Source organism: Paramormyrops kingsleyae, chromosome 9 (assembly GCF_048594095.1).
Source record: "Paramormyrops kingsleyae isolate MSU_618 chromosome 9, PKINGS_0.4, whole genome shotgun sequence".
Lineage (NCBI taxonomy): Eukaryota > Metazoa > Chordata > Actinopteri > Osteoglossiformes > Mormyridae > Paramormyrops > Paramormyrops kingsleyae.
Window position 1 is genome coordinate 4,001,988 of NC_132805.1, and position 16,872 is coordinate 4,018,859.

General features: G+C 43.0%; 1 protein-coding gene across 1 annotated transcript; it reads left to right on the forward strand.

Annotated features, from left to right (window-relative positions):
- Positions 1-128: 128 nt before the first annotated feature.
- Positions 129-12,320, forward strand: phf1 (PHD finger protein 1). The gene is made up of 15 exons (XM_023801525.2): positions 129-728; positions 1,133-1,211; positions 1,350-1,431; positions 2,088-2,174; positions 2,578-2,672; positions 3,276-3,424; positions 4,171-4,266; positions 4,606-4,674; positions 5,023-5,146; positions 5,350-5,417; positions 5,951-6,082; positions 6,434-6,512; positions 9,195-9,310; positions 9,521-9,604; positions 10,361-12,320. The coding sequence occupies exons 2-15, from the start codon at positions 1,134-1,136 to the stop codon at positions 10,623-10,625; spliced, it is 1,524 nt and encodes a 507-aa protein (XP_023657293.1). The 5' UTR covers positions 129-728; position 1,133; the 3' UTR covers positions 10,626-12,320.
- The last annotated feature ends 4,552 nt before the right edge of the window (positions 12,321-16,872 follow it).

Sequence of the window (16,872 nt, forward strand, 5' to 3'; positions counted from 1 at the left end):
ATTCAGTTTTTCTGACTTGTGTGTTAATTACTGTCCGTTGCACGTTCGAGTTGCTGCTCATAGGTAGCACTCGGCGCTCTTTAAAACTCTTCACAAAGTCCGGCGTGCACTTTCATTGCTTTAATTAATAGTGTTAGACATATGCAATAATTAGCGATGCACGCCAGTTAATACGCGGCTGCACTGCAGCGCGTACTTTGATCTCCATGCAGACAATATGCCACCCCTGCCCTTACTTTGCACAGGGCTCTGTATTCCCACTCACTTCGCCCGAGGCTTTGGGTCAGTCTGTCGGGGGCGCAGGCATCCTCACCCCGCTCCCTCTATCTCCCTCCCTCGCTCCACTTCCCTGTGTTTTATGTCTGCGTCACAACAAGTCGGTCGAGAGAGAGGCAGAGATGATGGCGCCTCTCGCTGCTTGATTCTCATGCAGCAACTGGCAAACACGCTTAATAACATCAATAAGGAGAGGGAAAGGGGGGGAGAGAGACGGGAACATGACGAAACGGCGTCGCGAAAGACAGAGAGAGAGAGAGACGGACGGACAAACACCTTTACACTGACGGGTTGACTGACACATCCGCTTGGCACGGGCACATACGGTCAATAGCACACACGTACACATACTAATAGTAATTGCGAGGAGGGAAAAATCGGAGATAAATCGTTTGATGTCAAGCTTGTGTTGTTATCGATGTGACCCAACGGAGAACAGTTCGACTTGACAGGTAGCTATGATCTTCATTTTTATTTAGATGTGTAGCTTAATATACATATTTTCTGCAATCTATTGTATGTTTGTCATTTGTGTGCATGTACTAGAACCTCTCTGATATCTTGAGTCTTGATGTAGTTTTTATCAAGAATGCAAAATGGCAATTAGATTTTAATTGTACATCACATTTTAGGAAAGCTTTTTATATACATTGTATTTATGCATTAACTCTCTTTTTTTGTGTTGTGTGTAGACAACAAAGAAAGGCTGAACTTAATATTTGCAAGAAACGTGTGCATGTGAATATGCATGTAATTGTGCCCAAGTGTCTTAGAAGTGTACATGCTCCGTATTGTCAGTGCATGTAATTTCACACAGTGCTGTCATCTGCTGTTTCTCTTTTTGCATCCTTTTCAGGATGGGTGGAGTGAGTGAAGGAGATGATGTTCTGGCTCGATGGAGTGATGGACTACTATACCTGGGCAACGTCAAAAGAGTGAGCCAGTGTGTGTGTGTGTGTGTGTGTGTGTAGTGGGGGTGTGGAGGTGTGTGTGTAGTGGGGGTGTTTGGGTATAGCACTTCTGTCCCTTCATCCAAGTGGATATTTGGCCAGCCTCTGTTCCCTCTCTCACAGGTAGATGGAGTTAAACAGTGTTGTTTGGTGAGATTTGAAGACAACTCTGAATTCTGGGTCCTGAGAAAAGACATCCACTCTTGTGAGGCATTTCTACAATCTGCATCTCTAAAGGGGTGTATGTGGGAGGTCCGGGAAATTGTGCTGAATTGTGCAATATTCTGCTGATTATTAGTTTAAATGCTGACATAATTTCAGTGAGTGCAAGATGCATGCAGTGATGGAACGTGGATGAAAGTAATTGCATATTGTGATTGGAAACATTTCAAATGGAAGTTGAACATGAAATAATTCGTGTATTATAGTGTAGTTAACTCCGGTATATTACATTTTTTATGGATATTTGTTAGTTTAACGAGTCGATAGGACCTGGTAATTTTATTTTATTTTGTGAATTGTACGACTGTAACTGAAGGCATTTTTGAAGGAAAACTGAAACTGCACGCAACTTTATTTACAGCTGACCACCGAATACGAATGTTTACTTTTCTAATATAAAATTTTAGATCGATTATCTGGTTATAAAGAGCGCCACCCTTTCTGGAGGCAGTCACGGGAAATGCATCTTGTTCGAAAACGATGCAAAGCCAAATATTCAAATGTCAAAAAGAGGCATTGAAGACTGACGTCTGAGTGAAGTCTGAAAGCATTCTGGAGACACTGAAATCAATGAAGTGCCACGGAAAGACATCAGCATCCATAAATTAATGCTGCATTTCCTCTCTCTTCCTTCTTTAGTTTCTGTGGGAATAGAGGAAGTTTGCTGCATCTGTGATGGCCCGCCTCTCAAAGAACCTTTGATAAATTGTCTCAAGTGTCGGCATGGTAACAGAACCCATAAATTCCAATCTAATGCATGTCGTTGAATTTAGGGCAGTACGCCGAGTGTGTGAGTGTGTGTGTCTGAAGTTTAGTCGCATCTACAGTGCGCAGTGCATGCACATATCTGCAGTGCGCAGTGTATGCACATATCTACAGTGCGCAGTGTATATACATATGCGGAGGACATGTTTTAAATAACGAAACTGTGCTTCAGGAGATTGATTAGCACAATTTTGGAAAGACCAGTTTGGAAAGTGAACCAATAAAATGAAGTCTACCTCAAAATTATCAAGACAGTGCTGAGAGGCTGTGCATACCATGCGAAAGATTTATATTAACATAATTTCAGGTACTGTTGAAAATATAATTATGGTAATTCAAAGTCTGCCTTTCCCTCCCTGCAAAGGTTATCATCCCGAGTGCCACATTCCGTCCATCGATCCCGACCCTGACAGCAACACCTGGATCTGCCGGCAGTGTGTCTTCGCAGTGGCAACCAAGGCAAATGATTTATCCTCCATTCCTGCTCTGGGCTGGTCTCACACTGGCATCCTACTGAAACAAATGCACGTGGATGCAAGAATAGACGTTGTTATTGTTTGCAGTCTTGGTATGGGGTCGATCACTGGGGAAGCCAATTACTAAGACGCTCAGCAGGCTTGTGTGGTCAAAACATTCAGCTGCTGTGATATCTTTCACTTACCAGCAGAGGGGGCAACTAACTGGTAAATGTGTCTCTGGCATCAGTACCCAGTGCTGTGTTACCCCCGCTGATTTTTTTGTGACATGTACTCCGGTGAATTTGACTTAATATGATTTATGCACAAATATGAAGTGTATGGTGGACAAAAGGCTTATTGCAGTTTTTACTCTGGAATCAATATGTATTATAATTCAACAACTTGATTTTAATTCCACTATGGTTTTACCTTTTAATTTTTTTTAATACCTCCAAAATGATCGCTTTTAGAAATCTTAATTTCAACATGTTTCCCTGCTCATTTAGACTTTAGATTTTAGTGACGTACTTCCCAAATGGTGCAATCAAGATATTAGTTTGTTATGGAATTTATTTGCATTCATTTTATTTTCTTTTTTCCCTAGAGAGGGGGAGCACTAAAGCGTGGACGATTTGCCCGCCTCATGCAGTTGATGAAGGTGAAGCTGCCCTATCAGCTTTCAGCTTTGGATTGGGACCCTCAACATCTGACCAACCAACAGCAGTGTTACTGTTACTGTGCCGGCCCTGGGGAGTGAGTGCAGCTTTTAGTACCATTTGAGTACCAGGGGGCATTGCTGGTGTTTAATTGCAGTAACATTTCTGAGTTGTCTGTTATCTTTAGTGATACATTGTAAATATGGCATCCGACTAAAAGGAAATGTTAAAAATACTACCAAGTGCATCTCAGGCAGTATAGGGCATAAGGCCGAGGAACATTCTGGATAGCAAATGAATCTATCACACACACGCCCGCTTACACATGTCGGGTGAACATGTCTTTATGGGGACTGATCATTCATTTCTATGGGAAAAATGCTAATGCTAATTATGACAACCTTAACCCCTACCCAGCCCTACCCATAACCATGAGTAAAAAGGCAAAATACAGGAGTTGTTGCATTTTTGTTTTTTTCATTGCCGTCACAGATTTTTATTAAATTGAGTTTAACAGGTATTCATGACGTTGTGGGGACATTGTGTCCCCATAAGGTAAAGTATACCTGCTCTCTCTCTCTCACACACACACACAATGGGAAGGTTTGTCATTCCAGTCACATAACTTGGAGAGAACATACGAACGCCACACACAGGGCTTGGGTGTGATACACATGGAAGTATTTAATGATATTTTGTTCACTGCTGTCATGGCTTAAAGTTCATAATAATGACATCGGTAGCTTCCGAGGCCGAAGATGCTGCATCTTATCTACTCTGTGCCAACAGTCATGTTTTTGTTGTCGTCACAATGACAATCCTTTGTGTCACACTTTGCCACAGGTGGAACCTGAAGATGTTACAGTGCGGTAGCTGTGGTCAGTGGTTTCATGAAGCCTGTACCCAGTGTCTGGCCAAACCGCTACTGTATGGAGACAGGTGTGTAATACAAGGGGTAGAATTTCATCCATCACGTCCATCCACCCATCCATCTGTCTTTGAATCCAGTTTTTAAGTTTATCTTCATTAATCCATAGTACAGAGTCACAATGAGCATGCAAACTATCCCAGAATGGACAGAATCGTATCTTGGATTCTTTGATTAGTTAGATTGTAGGTCTTAAGAGGTTTCCCCTTACGATCGGCATTTTGATACAGAAACTGTATTTTTGCTATAATTTGACATCAGTTCATTTATTTTCAAATTGAGGCCAGCATCAGTGTCCTCTCCCTATAGAGTTGTGTTGTAAGGACACTCGCAAATTCCCTCTGTGTTAGATTCTACGAGTTCCAGTGCTCAGCCTGTACGAATGGACCAGAAACCATTCAAAGACTACCAATGAGCTGGTGAGTTTATTTGGATATATCGCCCAAGCAATGACATACATACAACCGAATATCTTGATTGGTTTGTCATGATCTGTAGCCTACAGTAGGAAAGACGTAGCATATGGAAGAATATGTTATTCACATTATTAATGTATGTCCTTTGATATTAAGAAATACAAGAATGTTACTGTGAAAAGGTATTCTGTTATCGTTGTATTTTCCTCTTATTAACTTCTTATAAAAATATACAGATAGTGAAGCGTTGTTGTACAGCATTGAGCTTTGTTTGGCCCAGCATGACTTGTGTGTTTGTCCTCTCCATGTTTATGGAAATTGCCTGTTGTTACAGTGTTCTTGCTATTGCAGGGTAGATTTGGCTCACTTGGTGCTGTATCATCTCTCATTGTGTTGCAAGAGGAAGTATTTTGATTTTGACCATGAAATTCTGTCCTTCACCAATGAGAACTGGGAATCTTTGCTGCTAGGAAAGGTACGACTATATAATTTCTTTTTTTTTATTTGGGTTTGTGCGTGTCATGCATTTATCTGTTTTAGTTTTTACCCTCATGTTTTGAGGGATTGAAGTGATTTAGTTATTTTTCACTATTCGCTTAGTATTCACCTAATCTTACCCATTGTATATTAAACAAGAACTGCATTTATATTTTCCCACCTGCCCTCTTTGGCAATCAGCTGTCGGACACACCTAGACAAGATCGTTGTCACAATCTTCTCAATGCTTTAAACTCCCATAAAGACAGGTAAGAATCTGTTTATGACATCACAGCACAGCCAAATTACTCATTCTCATTTTTTCGTAAGTATGCCAAATGTATTGTGCAGATCAAAAATGTAGCACCTTAAAAGAAACACAGATAAATATAGTTAGATATGAATGCATACGCAAGTTAACTTATGGTGCAGATTTGCAATGTTAATTTAGTGCCTCGGAGTCAAAAATAAGACAGAAAGCTTTTGAAATCAGTTCTTTGGAAAGTCAATCACTCTTCTTTCTCATGCTAATTGCTCACGTAGATATACATCACGCATATTCCCAGCAGTTGATTTGTATGATAGGAACGTTATATCATTTAGTCTCATAAAGGCACCTCTACCTTTCATTTTCTCCTTATTCCAGCAGCGCTAATTTATCGATTCCTCATTTTTCTGAAGCTACATTTTGCGCAAGATTATTGTTTGTGACTACTTTAAATGAATATGACTGCATATATACAACTGTTACAGGATTAGAAGTGAAGAGGTCATCTGAGGTTTAAAATTGTTCTGTTGCTAGGTTTGTCTCTGGTAAAGAAATAAAGAAGAAGAAGTGTCTGTTTGGCCTTCAAGTCCGAGCTCCTCCGCCCCTGACCTCTGACCTATCACCCCTCATCACTGACCCTCCCATCAACATCTCGCACAGGAGAAGGTGAGTAGAATCAGCGCTCTTTCCCGCGTGTGTGTGGATTCAGAACTCCGGCACTGAGCTTGATCAGTGAGTCAGATCTTTACATTTTCTGCAAAGGAGAAGCCAACCTTCCACGCTTTCCTGTGCAATCGATGAGCTTGGCAGTGTTTTCCATTTTCCTTATATTTGAACTATAAATAGGATTTATTTAAGACTTAGGTTCACATAATCATGTCTTTACTCTTTAAATTAAGTTATTCTATGAAAGAGACACGAGGCTGGGAGTCTGAATCTTAATGGACCTTTTGATGTAAGAGGGCCAGAGCCTGAGGTTATTACAGACACTCGCTGTCCTCCTTGTCTGTGGAGCAGCCCCGTGTCCTCGCCCTGCCAGAGGAGAACGGCGGAGCCGGAATCACGCAAATCCAAACGCCGCATCACAGAGGCCCAGGTCAGTGCGCAGTGCAGGGGAACAGGCATCGGCACTGCTGTCCGTGCCCAGATGGGGGACAAAAATCATTCATGGCTATACATCGGATAATAGGGTTTTTGCGCATTAGACCACACAACCATCTGTCCATCCATACGTCCATCATTCATCCATCCATCCACCCACCCACTCATCCATCCATCTGTCTTCCATGCCACTTATATGTACAGAATCATGGTGAATCTGGAACCATCCCAGACACACTGGACGAGATGCCAGGACTAAAAAAAAAATCATGTATACAACCAGATGATTCCAAGAAATAATTCATATATATACACAGAACTGCAACCATCCATTCATCTGACTACCATAGAGCTTATACAGTGCAGAGCCGTGAAGAGTCTAAAACTATCCCAGGCAAAGTGGATTCCAAGATTGCTTCCAAGATATAATAAACTATCCATCTAACTAACAGCTATCCATCCATCCATCCATCCATCCATCCAGCTAAATCAGGGGCGGCCAATCTTATCCGCAAAGGGCCGGTGTCTATGCGGGTTTTCGCTGCAACTCCCTAATTAGATTACTAATTAGAGGACTGATTAGCTGAAGAGTCCTCTCACCTGGGTTTGAACAGCTGACCTACAGGTTATCCCAAAAACCTGCATACACACCAGCCCTTTGCGGATAAGATTGCCCACCACTGCTCTAGACACATAGCTAGGTATTAAAATGATGAGTTTGAACCCCCATTGATTCGCATCAGAAATGCTCCTCCCCCTACCCAATTGGCAAAAACTACCTAAAGGGCCCTATTGGTAGGGTTCCTGGACCCCCAAGAAATTAATTTCTGGCTATGGGCCTTCATCCATCCATCCATCCATCCATAACCGATTATCCAGTGCACTGTATACAGTGAGTCTGGAGCCCCTCGCAGGAACTACAGGGCATTAAATCCAGCCCCCAACCCTGGAGGTGTAAGGCAACAGTGCTCCCCACTGAGCCACTGCACGCATATGTAACGTGACATCCCAGTGTGAAAGGAGACCTCCTCTTTCCGCTTCTCCCATGTCATACTAAACACGCAGAAAGGGGGTAACATTGAAGCACAGAGGCGATGGCCAAGTGCACTTTGCAGTCCATTACAGTTTGGCCAGGTGGCGCTTCGACAGTGTGGCACCGTCTGACCTCAACAAATTTAAAGGGAGAGCACAGTTTTTTCAGCCACAGCGATGTGCAAAAGCAGCATGCAGAAACACTGCATGGATGGCAGGGCTGCAGGCGACATGAGCAGCATCGCAATAAAGGCAACAAAGTATCAAAGGTTTAATCGCTTGCTTGGAAATCAACCCCACGTATTAATGTAGTCGTTTATCTCTCCAGTGACAGCAAATCGCACATTTACAAAATGGAGATGCACAGTTCACCCACTCAAGGATACCATCAAAATGCAAATACACAGCCAAATAAATACTAAGTCGCAAATACAGTATAGTCAGTCCGAGCAGTTAAAATGAGAGTGACCCTGATTCCTGCTTTCTCAATTTATTCGGCGAAAGTCTCATTTTAAAACATAAAAATATCAATTTAAAATGGAAGCTTTAAAATTTCAAGACGTGTAAAGGGCTACATGAGAATAAATAAACCTGTATTTTATGGCATAATGTATATCCATCCATCCATCCATCCATCCATCATCTCTCCATTTTACCATCCCTTACCCAGTAGAGGGTCTCTGGGAATCTGGAGCCTGTACCCAGAAGTACGTGTGAGGCTGGGAAATGGATTGTATGTGTCCTGTTTATTGACTTACGTTTGATTCTTATTCAATGAGAGGTTAATAATTGATTTCAGATAAGCTTACGCTTCCCCATTTTTATTTCCAAAATGGAAATCACTAGAGGGTTAACTTTTTGCTGTAAATATTAGCTGTAAGCCTATGTGAATATGTACTGAACCAATGAAATTTAGACCACTTTTCTTATATCACCACAGTGTTCATGCTCTACGGATTATAATTGTGCACAAAACTGGTGACAGAATGAAATGTTTCTGAGTTTGTTTTTTTGATGTCTATCATTTTGTTCTTGGTGTTTTATGACATGTAGCCTCTGCGTTGCTGCATTTTGCCTCCTCATAAATTTCGGGAATGAGCCGAGCTCGCGCCTCTCAGATAGTGAGCTGCAGATACTGCGATAAATATAGCAGCCTCGATTGCGAGGGGCACTGGGGTTTTTGCTAAAGCTGTTTTCAATAGATTACTTAGCAATATATTTGCTCACGAAGGTCACAAGCCTCGTCAAGACCCATAAAATTAATTAGCAATACTGTAAAATGGACAACTTTGAGGCAAATTGTCAATGGCGTTCTGAGATTCTTTTTATAATTGTAAAAAGGACTGAATCTTTTGTGACAATGCAGTTGGCTGTGCATTTGTATTAATCTTTCTTTGTAGGATGTGTTATGCATCGCAGGATGGTTATATATAAATTTGTCATGCCCTTTTTCTATAAATAAAAACAATATATGCAAATTGGCCCATGTCATAGATTTACATATATATTGGTGTTGTTATCTAAAGCAACTGTATATTTTTGAGAAAATATATCATGTTTATATTATGTTTTTCTTTTTTTGTTGTAAAGTTTCTGAAATGGCTGAATCAGTCTGTTTACAGAGCTCCGCCTACTTCTTCCTTAGCCCCATCCACAAGATGTTGCAGCCAATCCAATCGATTTGGTGCCTTGTTACCATGGTTACGCAGGTGGGACTGGCCTCTACAACTCCAGAAAATCAGATGATGAAATAAACTTAGGGTTAGTACTGTGCATCTTGGAATTTATTGGAATTTATATATAGTCCTAAAAGACATCAATTAAATTTGACCTTCCCCATCCTTCTTCTTAACGTTTCACACAAAGGACTTGAAAATAAAGGATCCCATTCTTGTAACATGTATCCACTCATTAAGCCTATTGGATTATTGAAGCACGGTCATTTTGAAGCAGTCTTACTATTCTTCACAGATCTCCTCCTAAGAGGATGTTTGCTCTCTATCACCCTTCCTACAACGGAGCGCAAAATCTTTCCCGGGCTTTGCATCATTTCAGGTATGTTTTGACAAGGCAATGTCATCCATCCATCGATCCATCCACCCATCCATCCATCCGCCCACCTTTCATAACCACTTACCCGGTTCAGGGTTGCAGAGGGCCTGGAATCTCACCCAGGAAGAGCAAGGCACAAGGCTGAGCAACCGCCTAGATGAGATGCGTTTTTTATAGCTGAATAATAATGGGAAATACACATCATAATCTAAGCATGCTTGTTGTAAAAATGCATTGACCTTCACTGATGCTATATATTATGCAGCGTGCCATAATGCGTCAGAAGTCATGTCATTTAATGTGCTGAATGTAGCATTTCTGTGTGCAGTGGAGGTCTTGATAGTACACATTCTGTATCTCTACACACTAAAATGCAGGTAAAGTACTGAGTGATTGCTGATCTGAAGAGTGTTGGGTTTGTTGTAGCGTAATTCTTTATACGGGCAGATATTTACTTGTTCCTGTTTTAGCTACTTTTCTTGCTTAGGAGTACAACAGCTACCCCTTCTCATAACTCATTTGTCACAACGAAGCAATAAAGATCACCCTGGTATTTATTATATGTATTAATTATTCTACTAAATAACATTAAATTAATCTTAAAACACTGTTGGTTAATTGGTTTGCACAATAATTACCTAGACGGTCACTGATACTTAATAATAAATCCTTTGATAATAATCAATGCTTTGATTAGCTAGCAGTTATAATTAATAGGCCAATCGTGTGAGCTGCTTGTGTCTCTGGCCCTTTCTCCAGCGTGGAGGATCCCTGCAGCCTTCCGCCACCCTGCCTTCCTTTCTCTCGCTCATCTGCCCACCAGCCTGGCCAGAAACCAGACCTGTGCCCCACGCTCTTCCTGCGTGATGTCACATCCTATTCTGGCGGGGTTTCTGAGGGGGAGGGGTCAGCGCAGGAGAGGGGGTGGGGAGGCGGGGAAGCCGTCAGGATCTTGGCGAGACGAGTAACACCAGACGGGAAGGTTCAGTACCTAGTGGAGTGGGGAAATGTAAGTGTGTACTGAGAGAGGGAGGAAGGGAGGGAGGGAGAGAGAGAGAGAGAGAGAGAAACAAGGACAGCAAGCCAGTCAGTGCAGAACGGTTCGGCGAGGTGTTATTGTGGGAACAAAGAAAAACCAAGGCAAAGAGACCGAGATGGATGTAGATGGGTTGACCTTAGAGACATTTCAACTGCAAAGTGGCAGTGAAGAATGTTACAAGGTGAACAGAAAGCCCACAGAACTGCCTCCAGCCAACAGGAGATACCATGGTAACCAAGCAACTGCTCCATGTCTCCACAGTCTACAGCTTCCTCCTGTATTGCTTATGTTTCTCTTGTCTTTGAATTCCTTTATATATCAGTCTGGAGCGACTGTTTACAATGGTGCCCCTCGCCTCGCCAAGCCCGCAAACTTGAAGGAAAGAAAACTGCGACGTTTACATCACTCTGCCTTTGTTTAGTCTTTCGGTTTAAACTCTTGGTGCCAATATCTTTTTGTTAACTTTAACATTAACAAAAAAATACAAAGTCATTTCACTTGTTTTATACGAACCGCTATAGACTCATCACTCACATCTTTAACCTTTTGATATTTAGTTGTTACATTTTAATAAAGTAATTGCTACTACACCTATAGCTATATTTTTCCTCTATGAAACCCAATCACAACGGAGAAGTGGTGATTTTGTTTGACGGAATACCAGATACAGGGCCCAGTTGAAAAATACAGTTCTGGGCCAGCATGGAAAATGGTAAGGTGACATTTTATGTAGAGAAAATAATACCTCTAAGGAAGAACGATGTTCAGAATGATATCAATTCAGCTGCTGGACAAGCTTTCAGTGGACTAAACAAGTAATGATGGTAATGTTGAGAATGTCACATGACATAATCTCAATGCCTGTTTATTTGCTGTTTTATTGGAGATCTGGAATATTATCAGTCAGCTTGATCCTTATGAACAGGAACAGCTACATACATTCATCTGACCCTGGGGCTGTTGTGCATTGTGTTACTCTGTGACAAAATCTGAAGTAGTCATTAAATGAAATGTTTAGAAATTCAGATGTGCAATTTAAAACCATGAGCAAAAGGCTTTTAAGTATTTTACAAATCTGGAAAATTCTGGAAAGGCAAAAGAATACGTGCGATTTATTAAAATGGTTTTAGGCTCAATTTTGGGATATTTTTCTATGAAAGTACTAGTATTGTAGCCTAAAAATATACAAAAGAACACTAGTGTATGTATTCATGTGGATTGTGGGAATGTTTTGGAATCTGGAGTGTTAACTTGGCTGAAATATATTAAGTCCTACCCAGCAATGCATGAATGCAGATGTGAGACACTGTCCTGTCACATGTAAGGTAGCTTTAGATCATTTTCAGAGAATTTGGTTGTTGTTTCATACATAGAAGGGATTTGCACCATTTGTTAGTAAATGGTATTGAATGTTCTAGTGCCATCTTTCCATGGGATATCCACTGTCCCGCCAGTCGATTGCCTGGTATTACTCAGGCACAGACGCACGACGGGGCCAAACTGTGAGCCCAGAACTAATGGTGAAATAAATAAAAAAAAGAACCTGTAGCACTGGGTTTGTTGTCAAGTCCAATTTGGTTTGATGTATTGTTTGAGTTTTGTAAAAAATAACTTTATACTTGTCCCCTGGGTTAGCTAAACCATACACATTAAACAAATAAAAAAGAAAGTTACATCACATATGCTTTGTGTGTCTCGTGTTTCACGTCACTTGTGCTAACTAGTTATATAATGCAATTAGGCAGGATTTAGAATAATTAAAACTCACTTTGCTTTGCAGGCAAATGAGCATGAAGGACTGAAACAGAAACACTCTTAGCACTGTTTGCACCAAACATTTGATACATCGTGATGAAAAGTATATGTATTTTTAAACAAGATGATGGTATTTGCATCGCACCACTCTACGCTACTTCTACAGTTACAGAAAGGCTCAATAGGCATAACATTCGCGGCGGGGAATTGAAAAGATCATATCAGAACAAAGTTCTTAGCATTTGAAATGGACTGTCTTAGGCATGACTGTGGGGCCTGTGCTCCAGGGCCTCGGGCTGGAGGGGGCCTCAGGCTGGAGGGGGCCTCAGGATGGAGGGGGCCTCGGGCTGGAGGGGGCCTCGGGCTGGAGGGGGCCTCGGGATGGAGGGGGCCTCGGGATGGAGGGGGCCTAGGGCTGCAGGGGGCCTCGGGATGGAGGGGGCCTCGGGATGGAGTGGGCCTCGGGCTGGAGGGGGCCTCGGGATGGAGGGGGCCTCGGGCTGGAGGGGGCCTCGGGCTGGAGGGGGCCTAGGGCTGCAGGGGGCCTCGGGATGGAGGGGGCCTCGGGATGAAGGGGGCCTCGGGCTGCGGGGGGCCTCGGGTTGGAGGGGGCCTAGGGCTGCAGGGGGCCTCGGGATGGAGGGGCCTCGGGATGGAGGGGGCCTAGGGCTGCAGGGGGCCTCGGGATGGAGGGGGCCTCGGGCTGCGGGGGGCCTCGGGCTGCGGGGGACCTCGGGATGGAGGGGGTCTCGGGTTGGAGGGGGCCTCGGGCTGTGGGGGGCCTCGGGCTGCGGGGGGCCTCGAATTGGAGGGGGCCTCGGATTGGAGGGGGCCTCGGGCTGCAGGGGGCCTCGGATTGGAGGGGACCTCGGGCTGGAGGGGGCCTCGGAGCACTAGTGGCCATGAGTACCATATATGATGCAAAATAAACACCATGACCCTCATATACATAGCAAGTTCACCACATGGGCTCTCTGCATATAGACCAAAAGTTGCCCATCAGGGTCATTTGATATATACAGCGCAAATTAGCCGTCAAGGGCCCCGGGCCCTTGTGCATGCACAGCACAACCACCAGGGGGCCCAAGGGCCTTTTGCAGCGCAAGCTGACTACCACCATGCCGTCTGGGCCCCTTGGCATATACACTGAGAGCTGATCACCAAGGGCCTCTGCATCAACAGCAAGAGATTAGCCCCAGGGCCCCAGCAGCAGGGCCCCAGCAGCATGGCCCCAGGCATATAGAGCACAAGCTGACCACCAGCGCCCTTTGGCCCCTCTGCATGCGAAATTCACATCAGGGTCACTGGCCCCCATCCTCGATACGCTGGTTGCCATTTTATAGTATACTTTCACAAGACTGTTAATTCCAAATAGCCGGGAACCTTGAAGGATGTTGTGCTGCTTATATTACAGCTCCTGCTGCAGTATTTCATGTGCTCATTCAAAAGCATATTTTTTCAGCCGTGGCCAGAAGTTTTGAAAATGACACAAATATTGATTTTCATGAAGCCTGCTGCTTCAGTGTTTGTAGATCTTTTTGTCAGATGTTTTTATGATATACTGAAGTTTAATTACATGCATTTCATAAGTGTCAAAGGCTTTTATTGACAATTACATAAAGTTTATGCAAAGAGTCAGTATTTGCAGTGTTGGCCCTTCTTATACAAGACCTCTGCAACTTGCCCTGGCATGCTGTCAATAAAATTCTGGGCCAAATTCTGACTGATTGCAGTCCATTCTTGCATAACCAGTGCTTGGGCTTTGTCAGATTTTGTGGGTTTTTGTGTGTCCACCCGCCTCTTGAGGATTGACCACAAATTCTCAATGGGATTAAGGTCTGGGGAGTTTCCTGGTCATGAACCCAAAATGTCGGGACCAAACCACTTAGTCATCACTTTTGCCTTATGGTACGATGCTCCATCATGCTGGAAAAGGCATGTTCATCACCAAACTGTTCTTGGATGGTTGGGAGAAGTTGCTCTCGGAGGATGTTTTGGTACCATTCTATATTCATGGCTGTATTCTTAGGCAAAATTGTGAGTGATTCCACTCCCTTGGCTGAGAAGCAGCCCCACATGAATGGTCTCAGGATGCTTTACTGTTGGCATGACACAGGACTGATGGTAGCACTCACCTTTTCTACTCTTTTTTCCAAATGCCCTAAACAATCGGAAAGAGGATTCATCAGAGAAAATGGCTTTACCCCCGTCCTCAGCAGTCCAATCCCTGCACCTTTTGCAGAATATCAGTCTGTGCCTGATGTTTTTCTTGGAGAGAAGTGGCTTCTTTGCTGCCCTTCTTGACACCAGGCCGTCCTCCAAAAGTCTTGGCCTCACTGTGCATGCAGATGCACTCACACCTGCCTGCTGCCATTCCTGAGTAAACTCTGCACTGGTGGTGCCCGAATCCCACAGCTGAATCAACTTTAGGAGACGGTCTTGGCACATGCTAGACTTTCTTGGGTGCCCTGAAGCCTTCTTTACAACAATTGAACCTCTCTCCTTGAAGTTCTTCATAATCCGACTAATGATTGATTCAGTTGCAGTCTTCCCAGCAGCAATACCCTAGCCTGTGAAGCCCTTTTTGTGCAAAGCAATGATGGTTGCACGTGTTTTCTTGCCAGTAACCATGGTTAACAGAGGAAGAACAATGATTTCAAGCACCACCCTCCTATTAAAGCATCCAGTCTGCTATTCTAACTCAGCCAGCATGACAGAGTGACCTCCAGCCTTGGCCTTGTTAACACAGGTGAGAATCACTGAAATGATGTCAGCAGGTCCTTTGTGGCCGGGCTGAAATGGTTTTTGGGATTAAGTTCATTTTCATGGCAAAGAGGGACTTTGCAATTAATTGCAATTCATCTGATCACTCTTCATAACATTCTGGAGTTTATGCAAATTGCCATCATAAAAACTGAGGCAGCAGACTTTGTGAAAATCAATATTTGTGTCATTCTCAAAACTTTTGGCCACCGCTGTACTGCTAACTAGCTAGGTAACTATGTGGATGTGGTCATCATCCCAGCTAGACAGTTATTAGTGCTAAACAATAGACTTGACATTTTCATGTTTTGTTGCTATAGTTTTGTTGTTAATCCAAAACATGCCTTTAGTAAAATTACCCCCTGAGTGCCTTAGAAATAATGTGTTTCAGTGGGACATGGTGAAGGATGGAAAAGAGGGACAAACCAGGGAGCAACTCACAACGAAAATGGGGTTTATTAGCAGAACACAAAAGGGGGAAACCGGAAGACAAAGGGACCCCAAGGTTTGTCAAGAACAAAACAGGAAAAAATAAGAATTAACTAAAAGTAACCACAATGTAGCATAATTTAGGAAAAGAGCAAAAAGAAAGAGCAAGACTAGAAAACAACCACATCTACAAACATGCAGTAATATCTACAATGACTGAGTAACACATAGAACAAAGGCAGACACTTACATTCACAGATCACAACAACTGACAAGATCGGGTGTGGGCCCTATAGAAACAGGGGCAACAAGGAGCAGGTGAGGTCAAATGACGGGTACAGCTGGTTCAAATACCAAGGGAAACAAAGAAAACAGACCATAATATAACCAGGGAATAGGGAGCAAAAACAAGGGACTGTAACAGGAATACATGCACTTAATAAACCAAGAGAACAAAGAATAACAGCTGCTAAAAAAAACAACTAGTTGAGACTCGATCTGGCCATCGTTGAACCCACAACAAAAGGGGAGGTGGGAATGGTGGCCAATCACTAAGCCCGTTAAGTCACAAAGCAGCCCAGGGAGACGGAGAACACACTATGGACTATGGGCTATGGGACAGATGAGGGAACAGGATGGTCAGCGACACCTGCTGGCCTAGTGGCGACAAGACACATGGGAAATGGGCTAGAGTGGCCCTGATCCTGACATATTGTCCAATATTGCTGTCAGCTTGTCAGATAAATTTTGGTAGGTGCTGACCTGACAAACTGCAACATAGCAAGATAGGTAAAACATAAACATAACATAAATAAAGGCCATTTACATGGAATTTGTCCCCTAACCCTCCCCTCTTCGTCCTGTGACAGAGGGGTCCCCAAAATGTAGGTGGTCAGGGCCCTAACAGGACCATGATCCAGCCCTGATCTTAGGCAATATACATTACGTATCTCTAACTGCTGACTGCTGTCTGGAGACAAGTTTGGTTAACCACTGGTCACATGGCCAAAAAACTTACTGAGGAATGACAGTTGGTTTACTGATGGACACAACTGACACAACATAATGACCACTTTAAGAAACAAGGATAATGGTGAAAAAAACATCCATCTGTTATCTTAGTCAGAGTTGTGGAAAAAAATCAATATATTTCAAATAAATATATATAATAAATGTATAGTTATACGTATAATTAAAACACAAAATCAGTACATATTTAATTATACAAAAAGATTATTTTTCGAACCGTTTTTACTCACTGTGAATTAAAAATATGTTGTTCCCA